At 39.9% G+C, this 21,303-nt stretch overlaps 1 protein-coding gene across 23 annotated transcripts in view; it reads left to right on the forward strand.

The window, feature by feature from the left end:
• Positions 1 to 21,303, forward strand: part of GAB1 (GRB2 associated binding protein 1) — a 140,795-nt gene that overhangs the window by 109,619 nt on the left and 9,873 nt on the right. For all 23 annotated transcript variants that reach the window (XR_010601363.1, XR_010601362.1, XR_010601364.1 and 20 more), the window contains 2 exons: positions 885 to 958; positions 1,149 to 1,452. Coding sequence is in view for 20 of the 23 variants with exons in the window: in XM_005284309.5 (XP_005284366.1) it covers positions 885 to 958; positions 1,149 to 1,452 (378 nt within the window). In the remaining 3 variants the exon portion in view is untranslated. The remainder of the gene's footprint in view (positions 1 to 884; positions 959 to 1,148; positions 1,453 to 21,303) is intronic.

Here is a 21,303-nt window from a genome sequence, read left to right on the forward strand (position 1 = left end):
AGACAAAATAAATAGGCAACCCGCAATAAGAGATAGGCAAGAATTAGAATTTCTGCCCCATGGGAAATATATTTCATTCTGATTTGGAATTAAAAGTTGGAAATGTGAAATTTCACATGAAATGGAAATTTTCAAAAAAATTCCATTTTGGAAAAAACAAAATGGATATTTTTGAAAATTTCCAGGTTAGCTGGTTGACTGGTTTGCCAGTGTACCAGCAAGCCAGTTGGAGAGCTGGCCTCCCAAGTTGCTGGAGGACCTGGGAGGCTGGGCTGCCAAGGAGAAAGGCAGGTGATCTGGCAGGAAACCAGGTAAGTTTCCTTTGAAAGTTTTGATGGATTTTACATGTTTCCGTAGAATGTTTCAATTCTGTTGAATCAGCAATTTCCAATAGAAAATATTCTGTCGGAAAACTTCTGACCCACAATTCTGTTCTTAAAGTCACTTTTCCAAGTAGAACTGCATGCGAAACACCAAGATCTCAAAATCTGTTATGACAGATATAGATATTTTGTACCATTTGGAAATGAGACCTCTCAGCTTTGCAACAGGATGCATCACTTGTTTCTGGCCCTGGAAAATGTCAGTATCAGATCTTTAAAGTGTGACTTATACAGTAGATAGAAGCTTTGTTGATAAGTAGTGCAGTCATCCCAAACCTTTATACCACTCTGCACCATCATATAGCAGGTGTATCTGTCTCGCTCTCTTTCTCCCCCTGTTTGATTATTTGATGACTAGCGCTTTAAAGATCAGTAACTTGAATTGCACTTGAAAGCAGTTAGTAAACAACTACAGACTTTGGAAAAGTGGTCTAATGTACGTACATGACAGGTACTGAGATGAGAAAATAAATACCTACTTTCACCCCTTTCATTCTTTAGATATTAGTTCTCAAGACTGCTATGATATTCCACGATCATTTCCAAATGACAGAGCTAGCTCACTGGAAGGCTTTGTAAGTATGATTTGATCTGACTTGAGACTATACTGACAAAACATTTGCATGTTCTGTGTTCTGTAGTACAAAACCAGGGTGTAGAGTTGCACGATATTTTTAGTAGATGAGATTAAAATATGAATCTGATTTCACAGCTGATAGCATAACTGATTATTTTGTTGTTAAAGGAAATGTATGTTAATTCTAGAAAAACAGAAGCATGTTCACAGTGGGAAGTGTTTCAAGTGAAGAACTGGATGAAAACTATGTCCCAATGAATCCTAACTCTCCACCACGGCAGCATTCCAGCAGCTTTACTGAACCCATCCAAGAGACAAACTATGTACCTATGACACCAGGCACATTTGATTTTTCGTTATTTGGAATGCAAGTCCCTCCACCCGCCCACATGGGTTTCAGGTCCAGTCCAAAGACCCCTCCCAGAAGGCCAGTACCTGTTGCAGAATGTGAACCACCACCAGTGGATCGGAACCTCAAACCTGACAGAAAAGGTGAGAAAAACATGCTGTGGAAGTTGCTCTTACCCTATAATATAATGATTTGGCGCTTCATCTTTTCATACCAAAATCAAGATAGTATGAAATGATTGTTTTCCAAGAATTCAGATTAAAAAAAGCAGAACTAAGCATCTTAAGAAAGCATTTGGTCATTTAAAATTACTTGAGTAATAAAACTGAATATTTCTGTAGGTTTAAAGATTATAGCTGTACATGTTTTTATTAATCAAGAGGTGGCACGCCATTTCCTGTTATAAAGTACCCGTAAACAGACTAAGAGTTGTGAGTTAGTTCTTATACATAATAGGCTATAGATGGCCTGCTCGCTATGAAGGAGACCACATTAACATTTTGATTAAATATATCTCTATAAGCATAGTAACATGTTACTAGGTAAAAGGATAATAAATCACTGCATGATTTAATGATAAAATGGTTCTTACATTTCCCCTTTAGTATTGTTTTAGGCATATACAGTTGCTGAAAATATTATTACAGTGTCTCAAAAATTAATTGTACCATGGGAGAATGAATTGCATGTTGTGTCCTGCTGCTTCTAACAAATCCTATTAAAAGTACCCTGTATTATAGAACATTTTTTATTTAAATTTTCTTTTAAATAATGAAAAACATGAATACCTACGTTAAATCTAGAAATGTTAAATAATGTTAGGCCTTACTGCAGTCTGTAAAGGCAAAGAAATTAGACCTCCCGTGCTCATTCTCAGTTCACAATTGGAACTGCCCATCATCTTGACTTCAGTGCTCAGGTAGGACAGAGTCGCATAGGAAGCAAATTAGGTTGTTGGCCAGGAAGTTGCAATACAGCCCTTGGGATCCAGACAGAGCTCAGAGCCCACCAGCCCATGGCTCTCAAGCTGCATTTGCCTCACGCTAAGAGCTGGATGCCAAGATGTGGCCCTAAATGTCAAGTAATGCCTGTGAAGTGGACTGAGTTAGGATTGATTCTGAATTTCCCTGCTTTTATGGAGATTGCTAGATCTTAAATATCTTAACATTTAAAAACATTTCTGTTTTGGTTTTAAGAGCTACTTACTTTGTGGGAGACACTGTAGTGAGTTTGAGGAAGCTACAGCAACTTCAGTGACAAAAGTGCATGAGCAAAAACAACCAACCAAAAAAACAGAATTTAAGAGAAGTCTGACAAATGGGCCCAAACTCTTATCTTACTTAAAGGTAAATCCCCTGTGGCATTCCTATAAGATGTTCATTTCCATGCAGCATTATGGAGCACTGGATTTACTTTCCTTTAAAGGAAGTTATATTCTCGGGACTAAAATTGTCTCTCTTTAAAAACAAATAAGTCTTTCTCTTGTAGTGTGTCGATGTGAGACACTTGCATAGAGAGATCAAAGCGGCTTATGATTTTCAATCTCACTGTAATGTTTCATCAACATACGGGTCTTGTAGATAAATGGTTGTCATTTTTTTTGCATGCTCAATAGATTTTTCTTTTTCAGACTTTGATATTTATAATTTTCCTTTCTTTGGAAGAAAATACTAAGAGACCTTAGCTCATACATAAGATCAAATATCAGCAATGTTGGTTTCTAAATATATATAATTTGAAAATGAGTTTTTTAAATATCTGAAACCAATAATATTTACCAACTTGAAAAATGGCTGAACTGATGTACATGTATTACTTTAGGGGGGAAATGTAATCTGTGCTTAAAAACTCACATGCCCCCAAAATTTTAGTAATTTAAATTTTCAACTGGTAACACTGATGCTGTCAGGATGATGAAGTAGAAGATCTCTGCATAAAACGGGAAGTGCCAAGTCCTGAAGCTGACTAGCAGTGTTCAGAATACAAAACAGCCTTCCTCAGAATCTTGACTTCCTGCTCACATCTAATTGTTTTCATGTTGTCAGACAATAGTTATGTTTAACAGTTAAGAAATATTTGACAGTAACACAATGAAAAAAATTGATATTGGAAAATATTTTTAAAATAAATACAAAACTGTTTAAAAATATTTTTCCTTGACTTGTTAGTTTCCATACTTTTACCAACATAGCGTGTATTGACCTTCACAAAAGGTCAATCTCTATACTAAAAAGATTGCCACTTTATTGTTGACAATACAGTGCAACCACATAAATCTCTGAGAAAGAGACATTGCTTTTTTGTATCTCCTCTTGAAACGGCAGCATTCTAAAAAGTGATATCATCCGCCGAATCCAGGAAAGCACTTAAACACGTTAAGAATCTGAGAAGTCCTGTTAACTTCAATGGATGGAGAAAGAAGATCATCAGGTTTACTGATATACTAACAAATGTACTGTTATACAACACAGTTCATATTGATTGGCTCTGCCCATTTTCTACTGGCAGTGATGGCTTTTATAAAACAGCTTGAAAATAAATTAGTTTTATTTTTCTAAAGAACTTGAATTTTCATTTAAAAATTATATAATAGTCAAATATTGCCAACTATTTGTAAAGTAAAACTATATCCAGCAGAAGACTAAAATTTACAACAGTAAATTTTTAGGAGGTAAGGGAAATGGGAGAAAAGAGGAATATGCTTTAAAAACAAACAAACAAAAACCCTGATTTTGTTAACCAAGGATAATATTATGTCTGATTTTACCACTGTGAAATTGTACCTTATTTATTAACCCATAAAATAAATTAAATCTTATAAACTGTTTCTCTCCATTCTTAAATATGAACTTATTTAAACATTCCAGTCAGGATAAAAAGTCCATGTATTAAGTCGTCATATCCTTTTATTGTGAACGGTTATAATAAATAGTGAAAACTGGAGTATTTATTTTGTCATGTTTAAATGACAACAGATGAAGTTCCCATGCTATAGAATATTTTTGAGTAATTTCAAATGCCATTAATATAGCACAAAACTAGTATAAATTTCCGTGGTCCTTTATATAACTGAAACACGCATACATTACAAAGATTTGCCATGATGCTTTTTTAGCAACTTCTCCTAGCACATTGTTTCTACACTTGTCGTTTAAAAGTATTTTGACAATATTCCATTATAAATTACTCCAAGTACCTAGAGGTTAATGGACAGGCCAGGCATTTCAAGAAAGCCTAGCCAGAATTAGGAAAAAGAAAAGAAAAATTGAGGAATGTGGTACATAAAATGTTTGTTGAGTTTTCATTTTAAGTATAGAGGAATTTCAGTGTGCTTATTAACCTGTGCTTGTTTTAAGAATTTTTGTTGGAATGTACTACTATTTCTCTAAAAGGAATGTATCATGGCAGAGATCCACAGTGTTGGGTTATAAGACCTCCAGAAATTTCAGGACCACACCTTCTCCTATCTAAGGGTACGTCTATACTTACCCGCTGATTCGGCGGCAAGCAATCGATCTTCTGGGATCGATTTATCGCGTCTTGTCTAGACGGGGGAGCCTGCCTGCCGCGTGTGGACCCACGGTAAGTACCTTTAAGTTCGAACTAAGATACTTTGACTTCAGCTACGTTATTCACGTAGCTGAAGTTGCGTATCTTAGTTCGAACTGGGGGCTTAGTGTGGACCAGCCCTAAGGAAGCAGCTGTGAGCCTTAACTGTGTATGGATAGCTACAGTTATTTCTATAGAGAGAAACTTTCATATCATCCAGTCATCAACTCCTTTCTCTCTGGTACTGATGGCAAAGTTTCTTATTTAATGAGAAACATTGTTGCCTTATGTAACTTTTACAATAGTATATGTGATCTTGTTTCTGTAGTGATATATTTAGCATGGACCTCTACATCCATGGAGAGTCAATTGACTTTAGCAGGACCTCACATGAGCACAGGGAATCATGTTAATAGTTACCATTGCAGGATCAGACCTAAGGCTGTTTCATCTTTCCATTTGAAACCCCAGTTTCAAATGGGTTTTTAATAACTGATAAGAATGTACTCTGCTGAGACTTGACATACCTGGTCCTGGCCAAGAATTGTGGTGCTGGATCAGGAGTGTTAAATGTGGGGAAGATTAATTTTTTAAAGGTGTTTCCTATTTTAAACTGATCCTGATTGCTTGGTATTGTACATTCTGATTGCTTGGTATTGGGAGGGGTAAATAAAGCCTGAGTCTCAGTACATATGCACCCACTCCTGTTCTTTGGTCCACATAGCAATTGTTTTAGTTTGACCTAAATTTTTACATAGATGTGCAAATGAAACAACAATATTTTAAACAGTAACTAGTGTTTACTCCGCCCAACAAATTTTTACAATGCTAAAAATAATTTGTGGGTAGTTGAGAAACATTTCCCCTCACATTCTGTGTTTAAAATAACATTAAGGCTATGACACACACTAATAAGGTAATGGGAATTCACAGATAAGAACAGATTGCCCTGTGCTTTTTAGTGTTGTTGGGTTCCTCTGTCTACAGATCCCTTTGACTTTTTTTTTTTTTTGAGAACTGGAAGGCTTTTGGGATAGTAATGGGCGAAATCCTGGAATCACTGGAGTCAGAGTTCTGCCATAGAATTTAATGAGACCAAGGTTTGGTGCAGTGATTTCAGATATTTACCCCTGTTCCCTGTCTCCGCCCCCCCTCTCCCAATCTATTTTGTGGAAATGAGGTTTGCAATGTTGTATTGCTTCCTCTGGTTCCACCATCTCTGGGAACCAACACGTTTACCAACAGAGACCTGGCCCTGTCAGTGGCTAAAAGAGAGTGGGCCTCTTAGGCATAAATATCGGAACATTTGGACACCTTTTAGATGTTTTCTCAATGCTAGTTCTTAGGAAATAGTACAGTGTTGTAAAAGAGGGTTTAACATGGTGAAGAAGGGGTGAGTTGTGGGTGGTGGTATCCCTTTGTATCCTTGAGAATTCATTCATATTAAATTAACAACCTAAAATTCACCAGCATATATGCAGGGCCGGCTCCAGGCACCAGCCCACCAAGCATGTGCTTGGGGCGGCGCCTGGAGGGGGGCGGCGCGGCGGGGCGCTCTGGCCCGAGAGCGGGGCGCGACTGGGCTCACCGCCCTCCCTGCGACGCTCCGGCCGCCAGGGAGAGCGGAGCTGCAGCAGGCTCGCCGCCCTCCCCCTGGCGCTCCGGCCGGTCGGGGAGAGCGGAGAGCCGCGGTGGGCTCGCCGCCCTCCCCCCAGCGCTCTGGCCACCGGGGGCTCTGGCCGCCGGGGAGAGCGGAGAGCCCCGGCCGGGCTCTCCACCCTGCTCCCGGCACTCTGGCCGCCGGGGAGATCGGAGAGTCCCGGCTGGGCTCTCCGCCCTCCTCCCGGCGCTCTGACTGCCGAGGAGAGCGGGCCCGCGGCCGGGCGTGGCGCCCTCCCCTGCCGCGCTGGAGGAGGGGGAGACGGGGCGGCGGATGGCTCTTTTGCCTAGGGCGGCAAAAAAGCCAGAGCCGGCCCTGCATATATGCATACTAATACACATCTGAACACCCATCCACCCCCTCAGATAGCTGGGGGCCTAGCAGTCTCCAGACTTCTTATTTGCAGAAGTGTCCCTGAGGCCAAAAAAAAGGAAGCAGCAGCTGTGAACTGAGTTAGGCTATGCCTGTCTTACTGTTTCCTAGGTTAAATTTATTTGGTCAAAAAGGATTAAATAGTTTGGGGTTATAATGCATCATATGTAACGCCACTCCCTATCCTGGCTCACAGCTGCTCCCGCAAACGGGGGAGCTTTCAGTAATTTCTGGAACCTCTGAAAGCTCTTTTGAAGCATGGCTTGAGGCCTCATGACCCAACAGCCTGGATCAATTCAAGATACAGCCTTCAGAGAAGTGTAATAACAGGTAAGTGATATACTTTTTGGGACAAAATCCAGAGTATTCAATCCCTTGTGTTTTTACTGTACTTATCTGAACTGAATTTGAAAAGTATATTTTTAAATGTTACTTTAAAAGACCAGTCTTTCGCATTGTATTTCTTTTGTAGTCATTGTGCTTTTGCTGCTCTAGCCTGCCATAGTTGCATGTAGTGTGATGCTAAATTGGAAGCAATATTGCTAGCAAAATGGGATTTGCCTTTAAGGAATCTCTGTTTCCATCAGCACAACTGGGTGGTGTTCCTCTAAATCTAAAGGTATTTGACTAGCTTGGCCTCAAGCTGTACTATGACATCTTAATTCTTTGAGACTATCAAGCACTCCTTCCTTGAAGCATCATTTATTAAAGCAAAGGAAAAGCAGAAGGAAATGTACCCAAATGTAGTAGAGAGTGAAGAAAGAAGAAGTTTTAGGAATAGAAACAGGAATGACTCCTTGTTGACAACTCTACTTTGTTTTCTCATTGTCCTCTTCAGTGCAGTTGAATAGACCAAGAAGTATTATGACAATGTTCTAGAGTTTTAAGTAATGTAGTCCATGAAACAGAGAAGATTAATTGCTGGTTTAAAAAAAAAAATGTACATAATGCCATAGAGGAGCATGGCTTTTTAAGCCAATTAGAAGACCGGGATGGAAACCTGGCAAAGCTCCCATTGACTCAATGACGCCGGGATTTCACCCCGGTCCAGTATCTAGAGGAGCTTACAGTCATGATAACGAAAACACTCATCGAAGTGATATGTAAAAAATGGACATGATTTTACAATATGATTAACAAACAAAAAAAAAAGGTTGTGTGTTTAAGAAATCTCAAGACTTACTCAGCTATATCAAAATAATATATCACCTAGCATTCACATAGCTCTCCATCAACAGACTTCAAAGCTCTTGACAAATGGATATGCACTCTATTTATTCTTATTTTCCAGATGAGCAAAATCGGGCATGGAAATACTAAAAGACTTTTTCAAAGTCATACACTTGAAACAATAGCAGAACCACACATAGAATCCAGGTCTCCTGATTCCTAGCTTGATGTGCCCTGTTCTTGGAACTTGTTGCTTCCCAGGAGGATTCAGTAGTTAACTATTCCTTGACTTCCTTTTCTGACAAGTGAATGCCTCTTTATCAGAAAAGGAACTCCTGAGGGGAAAAATCATGTTCTGTGAGAGAACCTAGAGTTATAAGAACAAAACTAGATGCCAAAGTAGAGTAATTTAATGTCCTCGCTTTATTTTATTACACTTGAGGAAAGTGAAAGATAATTTACCTCATGCAATTTTATGTGTGTCACGGAGTGTCGGGGACTCAGGGCCCTGCACCCCCGGCTTCCTGTGATTCACCATGACTCTCAGCCAGCCAGTAAAGCAGAAGGTTTATTTAGACGACAGGAACACAGTCCAAGACAGGTCTTGCAGGCATAGACAACAGGACCCCCTCAGTTAGGTCCATCTTGGGGTCCTCGGGCACCCCAGCCCCCTTGGGAGGTCAGAGCCCTATCTGCCTCCCAGCCATATCTCCAGCCAGCTCCTGAAACTCTGCCTTCAGCGACCCCTCCCACAGCCTTTGTTCAGTTTCCCTGGCAAAGGTGTCACCTGGCCTCTAACCCCTTCCTGGGTTCTCATGTTACATGCTCAGGTATTCCCCCTTGGTCAGTCTCCCATCGCCCAATGCAGACTATCCTAGCCACACTCCCCTGTCAACATTCAAAGACCACAGTAAGAACAGTCCCAGTTCGTCACAATATGTGACAAGTAGAAATTGGTGACAAAAACATTAAAGAAAGACTGGGGCAAATGCATGCTATATTATTATTATTTGTTTTTAAGATGCCACAAAATGATATCGAGATTGGCATCTAAATCTGGATTTTGCTGAAGCAGAAAATATGTGGGCTACTATGTAGTTCTTCTGAATATATTTGAAAGGCAAACTATATCTTTGAGACTTACTGAAATTAAGCATTAGACTGCACTGTACAGTAACTTGAAGTAGGATCCTACTAAAAAGCAATATATAAATAAAGCTTCCAGTAATTATTTTTTTAATGTGGTTTTAGGTATAGTCATCCTTTGAAGAAGAGAATTTTATATAAAACCTCTCTCATAGATGATAGTTGTAAGTGCTGTAATTGATTCTGACTTTGCCACAGTCTTCATCACCCATGATTGTGTGTTGGTTTGTACAGTACATGTGTTTTTTAAAACACACACACACACACACACACACACACACACCCTGTTCTCTCCCAGTGTACAATTTCCTTGTGACATATTTGTATGCAGTTTGAACGATATGTACGTTTTGATATAGCAGGAGCAGCAGCATCAAATAAAACTCAAGGAGGCCATGTGGCATTTATGTCTTTCACCATCTAAGCTAGTGTATTATTGAACCACTAAAATATAATGTGGAACACCTTGAAGTTGGTTTTAATCTGAAAAATTATTTGTTCAAATACCATTTAAGATCAGATCTCCTCACTTTACATATAAAAAATTATTTTTTTTACTTCTTTGCAAACTCAATCTGAAAGTCAAACCTAAATTCTTCGTTACTTATACATCACAAATTCAAAATCCATGCATTCAAAATTCCCAAGAACTTAAAAAATAATTAATTTAGGGTTCTGTTTGACTTCTGGGTTTTGAGCCTTTCACATTGTCAAGCTTTTTGAAACCATGATAGCTAGAAATGTGCTTTCTTTTGAAAACGAAAGCTCACATAACGTGACATCAGAGGTTTGGCCTTTAAGAAAATGACATATCACAAGAAAATGACAAAAAATGACAAGACTTATAGTAAAATAAACAGAGTGGCAGCACTGCAACAATGAATTCTGCATTCAAAACTAACAATTCTGATTATGATGCGTGAGCTAGAGTAGAATCCACCTCGCTCTCCCAGAGTTTCATTGGCATTGTAGTATTAAAAAGTTGTAAAAATTGTGTGTCAGCTTTGATTTAGTTCTAAATTCACACAGAGCAGATAAACTGAGTAAGAATCTGCCAATTCTTATAGGTTATATATATTATATATTTTTTTATAACTGTTTATAGTCATTTTTCAGAGTAGAAATACAGTTTTAAGGGTACATTCATTTTACTCTACTAAATAATCAAAAAGTAAAGTATTTAATCCTTCCAATTGCTTCTGTCAGTTCCACTTGTTCAGTTGAGGTGGGGATTGTTTCTGTTTAGAGATATAAAAAATGCTTTTTTTATTGCCTTCTCCATGACACCCAAGGAGATGATCACTGTTTCACGAGCATTTGTTTGCCCCAAAAGCAAGTATTAAACCCAGGTTTCGCCTGTGGCAGTGCAAAGTCACTACTGTACTACTAGGTTAGCTTCTAAGAAGTAGTTTTAAATGTAATTTATTTGCCGTTTACCTAGCTCGTTGCCAAGATCCAGCAGTTCTTAATTTGCAGCTTGGTTGTTTCAGCTTTGAATTTCTGTTACAAAAAGCTGAAGGTGGGTGTAATCGGTCCTAGCCGGGGCTCGACCCTTCCGGGCAGGAGGGGAGCCACACCGACTCACTACTGGGGGAACAAGCAGTCAGTTAGTCCCGAAGCTCCGGCCCTCTGGTGCAGGGTGGAGCAAAGCCGCCAGTTAGCTCAGGGCTCAGGCCCTCGGTTGCAGGGGCTGAGCGAGCAAATAGTTCAGAGCCCAGGCCCTGGATCAGGGCGGGGCAAACGCAGTGAAGCTCAGGCCCTTGTTGCAGGGGCTGAGCGAGCAAAATAGTTCAGAGCCCAGGCCCTGGATCAGGGCGGGGCAAACGCAGTTAAGCTCAGGCCCTTGTTGCAGGGGCGGAGCGAGCAAATAGTTCAGAGCCCAGGCCCTGGATCAGGGCGGGGCAAACACAGTTTAGCTCAGGCCCTTGTTGGCAGGGGCTGAGCGAATAAACAGTTCAGGTATGGCACGCCTAGGCTTTCTGAAGCTGAGCGTTGGGTGAGGGGGAAGCCTGCCACCCGTGAGCGGGGGTGGCAGGGGGGAACGCAGGCCCACCCACTTCACTGCGTTCCAGCCCGGGGCCCTAGCAGCGGTTACTGCCGCTGCTGGTCAGTGGGGTATCCAGACCGCAACACACTGACATAGGCTCACACTCGGTTGCAGCCGGACCGGGGTTGGCTACCCCCGGGCTACTTCCACGATTCCCCTCAAAGCCTACCTCGTTCGTCGCGCCGGGCTCGGGCCAGTCCATCTGCATGGGCTCCTCTCTGCCAGGGCTCGGTGGCAGGTCCGGTAGCTCTGCCGGGAAGTCAGGCCAACGGTCCTCAGGCGGCTCCTCTGGGTAGCAGCAGGGGCGGAGGGGTTCGGGTACAGTCTCACCCTCAGGGTTGCTGGGGTGGGGTTCCCAGGGATTCTCCCAGTGACGGGAGCGGACGGGCTCCGGCGGCTCCTCCTCGTAGCGTGCCCGGGGTAGCTCAGGCCAGCTAGGGTCCAGGCCTCGGTCTTCGGCGGTCTCCTGGCCGGGAGCTCCCGGCCGCACATCTGCTCCCTGTGGTGGCTGGCCGCCGACTGAGCTCTGGCGGCCGGCCTTTATACTTCCTGTCCCGCCCCTTGACTTCCGGGGGGCGGGGACAGGCGGCGGTGGCTCCACCCACTATGGTGCCTGCACGTGGGCTCCCTCTTCTGGGCAGGAGGGGAGCCACACCGACTCACTACACAGGGACATTAAACAGTTCCAAGTTAAGTATTTTTTTTTTTAATTGCAGATAAATGTAGTCCAGCAGCAAGTGAAGTTCTGCTAAGTTTTAGATGTATAGAGTAGAAAAAAGCATCAAATAAAGAAGGCCTGGTCTAAATTTTTTTTAAAAACAACATAAACAACTTTTCAGGCTGTATTTTACTAAATGTTGTTAAAAACTGTAGTGTGTATCTGAAAAATCTTGAAATTGACAGGAGGAGGAATGAAAGAATGTTGGTAGCATCCCCCCCCCCCCAGTATTGTTTCTGACTCTTCCCAATGTATTTATATAAATAGGTATTTTGATGTCTATGGTTTTTAAATAAAATGAAGCAGGTTAGCCCTTTCCACATCCAAGTTGGAATGTTCCCCCTTATGTAGCCTTAATATGATGCTTGATTTCCTAGGAAAAAGCTCTCTGTTCAAGAAGGTCTGCCATCTCTCACATTTATATAAAACCTGAAGAGCTACCTCAAGTTGACGTCCCACATGCTTTATTCTGAGTGGTCAATGATTCTGGAGTTTCAATCACCCCCTTGAAGCACTGTGTACTTGGGACAATATAAAATAATTGTTGTGTGATTAAATGCTTTCAGTTCATCACATTTTTGAGGCTTAATTAAATATGGACATATGTAGTGTGAGTAGCAGAGTAGAGCTGCTTGAATAGTGTTCGACATACTAGTCTTTGATTAATTTCATTGGTATTCACTGAATAGTTGTTGTGATATTTGGCAAATATTCTATGGATCGGTGAACCCTAGATCAAAGTTACAGTTAAAAGACTTATCTGGATTCTGATTCTTCCCTTTCTGACACATTCTTCGTTTCTGGAGTATCTAAAAGTATCTTTGATGCTGTGAGAAATTTTATTTGGAGAAGGTAAAGACAGCTAGAATCACTTCCAGACTCTCCAATTCTTTTATCTCAAAAACAGCTCTTTTATTCAGAGAGATGCAAGCATACATAACAAACTGATTTCTAGCATTGTTGTATGTCCTCAGGACAAAGGGTCAGTACCATCCATCTCATTTCACTGGCCAGATTTGAGAAAAAATTTATTCTATCTCCAGGGTCGGCCCTCGACCAAATGGCGTCCCAGGCCAGGAGCATCTTCAGCATCCCCTTCCCGCCATTTGTTAAACTTTCCTGAATAACTTTTTTTAATTGCATTTATTGCCTATTTCACAACTTTGATGCACAATTTGCATGCATAATTTATCCCTGTCATATACAACAATAAATTTGCCCACTGGGATCTGTAAATCTGTATTTATTCTTGTCATATATAGCAAATAATTGTTTCCTCAGCTTATAGAAACATTATAATTTTAAGAATAACTGAAATACCCTAACATCAAGAAATTGAACTGTGCACTCGCATTGGGTGGGCCAGTGTTAACTTGTCTTACGGTAGGTAACAGCCTTAGAATATTAACCCTAGTTCGTTAGTTCAAAAGGTTGCTTTTCTCGCCTTTACCCTCGCAAACTGAAGCACAGCATCAGAGAAATTCAAAGACTGGCCAATGGCATTTTCAAGTGATAAAATAGCAAGTGACGTCAGTCTCTCATCAGCCATCAATCGATTGAAGATATGTTTTAATGAGCCTGAGCTTCAAAAAGATGCACTCACCAATTACAACTGTGACCAGCAGCCTGAGCAGAATCCTCAAAGCTACCCACACATTAGGAAAAGTGTCCTTCAGCTCTGCATCATGAATGAATTGGAGAACTTGGAGTGGAGAGTTCTTCCCGTGTGGCAAAATGTGATGGATCTTGTCCAATTTGGCATAGAGGTCTTTATAATTGGCGTCCGAACATTCCCCATGTGTCAGCATCTGGTGAAGGTCTGTACAATTGTTCAAGAGTGTTTTCCTGTCCACTGGCAGCTTACTAAGGTCATATAGAAAAACCAGGCCTTTTCATGGTGCTTCATTTATCCAAACCTTTCTTCAGTGGACACTTGAGCAGTGTCAATAAGCGAGCAAAAAAACTCCCTCTTGAATTTTTCTTCTGAGCTTCCCATCATCTCATCTCTACCCGCATAACCAAACTGTCTTTTCTTCTGATGCATACAAGTTTCCCTGAAGACAGGTTCAACTCCTACGTTTTCCACCATTGCTTTGGCAGCAGTGATGCCATCTTCGAATCTGTTGTCTCTGTAGGCCACAATTAAATCAAAGCAGCTTCTGATCAAAGTAGTAGCGGTTGCGATGTCCATTAACTGAGTTTGTAATGCCTTGTTTACAACATTTACTTGGAACAGGATATCGTGCCAAACCACAATTGAGATCAGAAATTTGAAGTCAATGATCTGGTTTGCAGCTTTGCTCCTTGTTGGATTCCTGCCTTGGCTTTAGTCAACTACACTAGTCCATCAGGGCGTCGTCAACCTCAATTACTTGCTACCTCAGTGGCCTTATGCTCTCAATGAGGCTCTCCTAGCAAGTATCACTTAGCGACTTCATGGTCAGATTTGTAATGTCTGTGAGAATCTTACACCTGATAGTTGATGCTGAAAACAGGATGCATGTCCTTTGCAGTACTCTGAAGAGAGACACAACCAGGTTAAGGGAATGGCAGCCACAAGGCATGAAGAAAGCTCTTGATTCAGCGCAAGGATCCTTGCCTGGACACCACTGTTTCTTCCCTTCACGTTTGTGCCGTTGTCATAGCCTTGGCTGTGGCAGTCCTGAAGCTTTATTTTATTCTCATTCAAAATGTTCATAAACAGTACTGTTAGCCCTTTTCTAGTAGAGTCGTCCACAGACCAGAAACAGATGAAGTGTTCCTTTACTTGGATACAGTCATCCTTGTCATCAACAAATCTTACTGTAAATGACATCTTTTCACTATAACTAATGTCAGGAGTGCAGACCATTATTATAGTGTAATACTTCGCTTTGCCAAGATGTGTTATCAAGCACTTTCCTTGCCATAAGGTCAGTCCATTCATTTTGAATTGTTTTGCTGCAGTAATAGTGCATAGCTTCTTTACGATTTACTGAATGTAGGTGCTCACGCATGACGTATTTCCCAAGGAGCTCTACCAAACCAAGGAAATAACCATTCTGTTCACTGAACAACTTACCTGACAAGCCCCGGAAAGCCAAATTATGCTTTGCAAGGAAGAGGGTAATTGAGATCAGACATTCGAGCACATTCCTCCAAAGCTGGGTTTCTACATTAATAATGCATTGGTTTTCTGGACTTGACCTCCATCCATTTGGAGTAGCCTGTAAAATGGTCAGGTGACTTTTCATGTTGCTTCAGAGCATCAGATAAGTTATGCACTAATTGTACCTGGAAAGTGAATTCTTGTCAAATATTTTCAACAAAAACAGAACACTTTGTCAGTTGATTTTGAGTAAACTGGCCAACGCCAATTCAGTTGCTCACCATTCTTGAGTATTCTTTCGCAGTGTGACTTTGAGAAGTGTTGTTTCTGCTCATTTACTGGAAACATCATATCCTGGATTTCCATTCAAAGATGTACGATCAATATCGGTAGAATTTAGGATCGCTAGCCATAAAGCAGGATCTGATGTATCGATTTGTGGTGTACAGTCTTTCTCCCTGCTGTTTCTGTCATCATGCAAGGCTGATTCTTCTTTATAATTTCTCTCTTTTTCATATAAACCAGATTTTTCTTTGTGATTACTCTCCTTTTCATGTGAGCCACATTATTCTTTATCATCACTCTCCTTTACGCCACCAGGAAAACTGGACAATTCTCCATCACTTTCCTCACATTTCCATTCCTTATCTTCAGGTAAATCTGCTAAGTCCTTAGTAATAGGGCTTCCATCATTTATGCTTCAGTTCTCAATTTCTTCTGCACTGGGATCATCGCTACTGTCTGTTGTTCTGTTTCAGATATTTTCTCATCAAATTTGCCCCTTGCTGCAAACTAGATTGCAGTTGAGCTTTTTGCTTCCTATACTGAGCACCTGAAGGCTTCTTATGGGGCATCTTTTATTTTCTATAGGGGAAAACAGACAGTAGTAGGGAGAGCAAAAGTCAATGTTCCACAGTCTTAGAAAGTCATCAAACATTACGTGTTAAGCATGGCAAAAGAAGTGACAGTATTTCTTTCATATTGTTGTGTAGATGGGGTTCAATAGATCTCTCTGACATCTCATTAAATATGTTCTTTATTAGATGCTATTTGCATTCTTCAAGTCTTAAAACACAAGTACAGTTTTCACAATTACACAGTAAAACAAGGTTCACAATATCGCAGCTGGGCTCTCACTTCACTTCACATCGTTCGTATATCTCACTGACTGACAGGTGATGCCCCACCCCTTATATACCCACAAGGGCATGACTGACAACATTCTAGGAAGTTCAAGGAAAATGTAGTTCTCAGAAAGTCTGGAAGGTTCCACAAGATTCTACAGAAGTCCAGAACATTCTAGGATGTTTGTGAAAAATGAATCCATGTACAGAATACCTGAAACATTTTACTTCAAACATTCTATTGTCCCTTTTGTCCCTAACAACACAAACAGCACTATGAGCCTGGTGGTACAAAGGGCCAGCACCTTTTACTAATCACATCCACCCTTGGCAGGGGATTGTTGTCGAGGAAACCATCATGGAAAAACAGATCTAGAAGTTGTCAGAGTTCTGTGTATTTAGAACCATGTGCCCAGGATCTGACACTCCTTAGGAAAAAGTGTTTAGCTGTTTAACCTCAGTTTTTACACATAGCGAGATGCCAAACCGTGAAGTTTATAAAATAAGACTGAGCTGTGTGTTTCAGGACAAAGGAGTAGAAATTCCAGAATATTGTCCTGGAATGTCAGAAAACAGCCAGCCCAAAGTAAATACAAATGTAAATTTCAGTTTCCTTTAATTAGTTTTTTGAAAATAGAGACCTAGAATTCCTATTCCTTATAATTTTATACTTTTTGATAAGGGCAAAACAACTGCCATTTGGGACACCTGACTTGCTGAATATTGGCTTTTCCCCCTCCATCTCCCACTCCAAATAAGGCAGTGGTCTAGAATTCCTACTTCGGATCTCTTTTGGTTGTGAGGATTAGAGTCCTGTTGGTGGTGGCCAGGAAACTGCATTAACAGGGCATGTATTTCTATCATGTTGGTAGAATTACCTTTTTAATTTTAAGCCCTGAATTACTGAGATATAAATGGCATTGGCATTTAAATGGAATTTTCCTGATGCAACAAATCAAGCAGCCAACAGTAGGTGGTCCAAAAATATCCATCTTTAACCAAAATCTTAGATTTACTCTGTATTTGTTTTTCAGTGACAGTGTGCTGAGCTATACACAAAACTAATGAAAGTCCCTGCCCTGAAGAGCTTAAGTGTCATGAAAACCAAAAATGTTAGGTCATTGCTGTTGTAATGAAAGATTGTACCACTGTCTGAACAGTTGTACTTTTTGATGCTAGCTTTCTTTTCATGCTTACTACACAAGACTAAGGGTACGTCTATACCCAGCCGCTAGTTCGGCGGCTGGCAATCGAACTTCTGGGTTCGACTTATCGCGTCTTGTCTGGACGCGATAAGTCGAACCCGGAAGTGCTCGCCGTCGACTGCGGTACTCCAGCTCGGCGAGAGGAGTACCGCGGAGTCGACGGGGGAGCCTGCCTGCCGCGTGTGGACCGAGGTAAGTTCGAACTAAGGTACTTCGAACTTCAGCTACGTTATTCACGTATCTGAAGTTGCGTACCTTAGTTCGATTTGGGGGTTTAGTGTAGACCAAGCCTAAGGCTTCTTGTGTCATTAAGGCTTCTACAAAAACAACGAGGAGTCCGACGGCACCTTAAAGACTAACAGATTTATTTGGGCATAAGCTTTTGTGGGTAAAAAACCCACTTCTTCAGATGCGTCTTCTTTTTGCATCTGAAGAAGTGGGTTTTTACCCACAAAAGCTTATGTCCAAATAAATCTGTTAGTCTTTAAGGTGCTGCCAGACTCCTTGTTGTTTTTGTGGTTACAAACGAACACGTCTACCCCTCTGATATTAAGGCTTCTGTTTTCAGTTTAAACCTTTGTTTGATCAAAAAAAAATAGGTATGTGCCAAATGGGCTACTCCTAACAATTTCTCAGACAAAAGGAGCATTGGTAGTCTGAAATTCTGGAGGAGAAATCATGTGTGATTGGGTACACTCTGACACTAGATCCATAAGTGCTCTTTCTAGTTGACAGTTTTACTTACCACAATTTTTCAGAAAACTACACTTTATTAGTTACCCTCCAGCATGAAGTCCCATTGCACAATATTTGTATCCCAAAATAATTTATGTATGGATGAAGGGGAATCTGTACAGAGCATTACATTGCCAACTTAAATTGTATTTTATTAAACAAATCTATTTAACAGTTACAAATATTATTGCTTATTAAAATCAAAAACACTGTTCTCCATTTTTTTGCCTTTTGTAGTACACTAGTTAGTCTCACTTCTGTTTTATAATCCATTTCATTTATAATTTTTTTAATTTTTGTTTCTTGCATATTAGTACAACATTGTAGTATACAGTTGCAAAGGCTGCAATGTAATGTTTTAAATGCAAACAACATTGTTTTTGTTTTTTTATTATTTTCATGAAAAATTTATATTAAGTGTTTGTTTAAAAATAATTTACAAAATTTAAATTTTGGACTTAAATTAACAGACAAATGCCTCTTAAAACAATATGTAAGATCCTTTTGCTTTATTCTGAAGTACCAGAGATTAAATGAGCCCAAATCTAGGCGACTTTGGAGTGCAATGCAAAACGCATCTCTTTACCCTCCAACCCTCAATAAATAAAGCTGAAGAACAGTCCCTCATCTCTTAGAAGACAGTCACCAAGACTCATTCTGCTCAGAAAGTAATCTACTGGAGTATGAGCTAATTGTTTTTGTACTTCATCCTCCTTAAAAGGAGCTTCCTACAACTTGGAAAAAGCAAAGAGCTGACCCCACCATGGAATCCATATTTCATCAACACTTAATGAAATTTAATTACAGTACTCAGATGCATTAATCAGAGGCATGATAGAAAAATCTGAGATAGTGATAGAACTGATGTTTTCTGGGTAATTAATAGGAAGCCTTGATACTAATGATGATAGACGCATAGAAATATATATTTAGAGAGAGACGGAAAGAGGAATGATATAAAGGTCTTTTGATGACAGAGCAGAGATAGTCTTTGTTTTTAATTTGTACAAAAATGTCTCCTACAAAAGCTTTAAATCTGATAAATTGAAATAGTGGGACTGGGTAATCCTGGCAGTTTGGTAGCAGAACAATATGTTGCCACCAAGTCATCGTTTTGGCCCCAGTCTCCTTTGATGCCAGGAGCTGAAAGTACTGTGGATTCTGTATGTTCAGCCCTTGAGACATGGAAAAGCTCTTTGTGTTGCTCTTCCTGCTGCTGCACAGAGGATTTCATAATCCTTTGCAAACAATAAATTAAGATTGACGTAGATAAGTGTATATATCCAATATTAAAACTGCAACATAGGTTGAGGAAGTTGCTCAAAACCACATTGAATCATTAACAGACCTAAAATAACAAGTCATGGTAGTGGGTTGGACACCTACCAGCCACATTAAAGATAGGTTACACAATATACATTGGCTAAATAATTTAATTAATCACTTACCTCTGCTAGGTTTCTCACTATTCTCTGGATCTGTTCTCCTTAGCATAAGTACAGAGTGAAGAATTATTATTATAAATTGATGAGTTTTATTAGCCAAAATAGCTTTTAAAGCAGATTAAAAAAATTACAAAAAGCAAAATAAAGATGGTTAGATGCTGGTGTTCACAGACAGAAAAATTGACCACAATGTGGGATGTTAGTTTTCAAGAGATAATAAATCAGTTAAATTAATTCACAGTTTTATCAAACTTTTATCCTAGTTCTTTACTAGTATGAGTGTGTGGGTGATTCTGGTATCAGTGTGGAACGATCTATCCTTATTTATTTCCAATCAAGCTTATATGCCAATGGAATTATGGGACTGCTCACATCAGTTCAACCAAACAATTCTACAGTAGGATTTAGAAGTTTAGACAAGTTATTTAATTATCAGAGAGTAAATTCAGTTCTGAATTGCCTTGGCCAGGTGATACTCATAGCCAAGTTTTGCCACTGATACATGCACAAGACTGTCACACAGGAAACCCAGAACGTAACATGCAGGTAATAATTTTGAAGCTATTCTAACTCTTCTGGAATTTCACCAGTACCACCAGGTCTTATGCCACTTGAACCAAAGTTTCAAATAGTTGTTAAAATCTTTAGCTTACAAGACAATTCAAAACTCTTTTCTTTTTGTCTAAGAAGTTGTCAGTTCTCTTGACTCAAAATCTGTATGATATTTAGGCTGAACTCTTTGAAACACTTAGCACATCTCACAGCTAACTTCCCTTGATAGCATTCCCCATCCTTTAAGTATGGCCTACATTCTTTGGTCCTTGATGTGTACTTTTACATTTGGCCATATTCAAATGCATATTGTTTGCTTGTACCCACTTTACCAAATGATGCAGATTGCTCTGTATCAGTGACCTGTCCTTTTCATTATTTACCTCTCCCCCAATTTTTGTCATCTGCAAACTTTATTAGTAATGATTATATGTTTTCTTCCAGGTCATTGATTAAAAATGTTAAATAGTGTAGGGCTAAGAACAGATACTGGCAAGCCCCCACTAGAAACAGACCTGCTCTGTGGTGATTCCCTGTTTTACATTGACCACATATATATTTAAAATGGACAACCTCGTATGAACTATATGGAGTATTTTGTGGTCAGGTTGCCTAGGCAATTAAACTTTCTTGAAGGGGTCTATTACAGAATGCCTTTTGATAGCTGTAATTTTCTAATATAGTTTCTTGCATCTAAAAGGTGTCAATTAAGAATTGTGTAATCTAGTAATAGCACAGTATAATGTATCAGATGATATAGCTTGAGCTACCGTATCTCTATTGCAAATGTATAGGTGTAAAGTATATACAATAGAAGAAAAAAGTAAAAGAGAAATTTACTTCACAATTTAGCAGGAGTTTGTAGTTAAGCCTAGCTAGTTAGCTGTTGTAGTTACTCAACCTGTGTGAAATACACTGAAACAGTATCTGCTGTTTGACCTGTTTTAAAGGATTAAGCCTAAAGTATGTCAAGATTCTGGCCTATGTTTGGATGTTTTTGTTACTAATAATTTTAAATGTTAAGCAATTATAAACCAATATAGTGTTGTCTTTTTGAGTCTGCAGATAGCCTGAAACAATAGCTGTGAACTCTCTGCTCTCCACCAATCTCATTCCCTCTTAAATTTCATGGTGACATTTAACCGCTTAACATTAACTATTTCATTGCTGATTGTTTTCATAG

Source organism: Chrysemys picta, chromosome 5 (assembly GCF_011386835.1).
Source record: "Chrysemys picta bellii isolate R12L10 chromosome 5, ASM1138683v2, whole genome shotgun sequence".
Taxonomy (NCBI): Eukaryota; Metazoa; Chordata; order Testudines; family Emydidae; genus Chrysemys; species Chrysemys picta.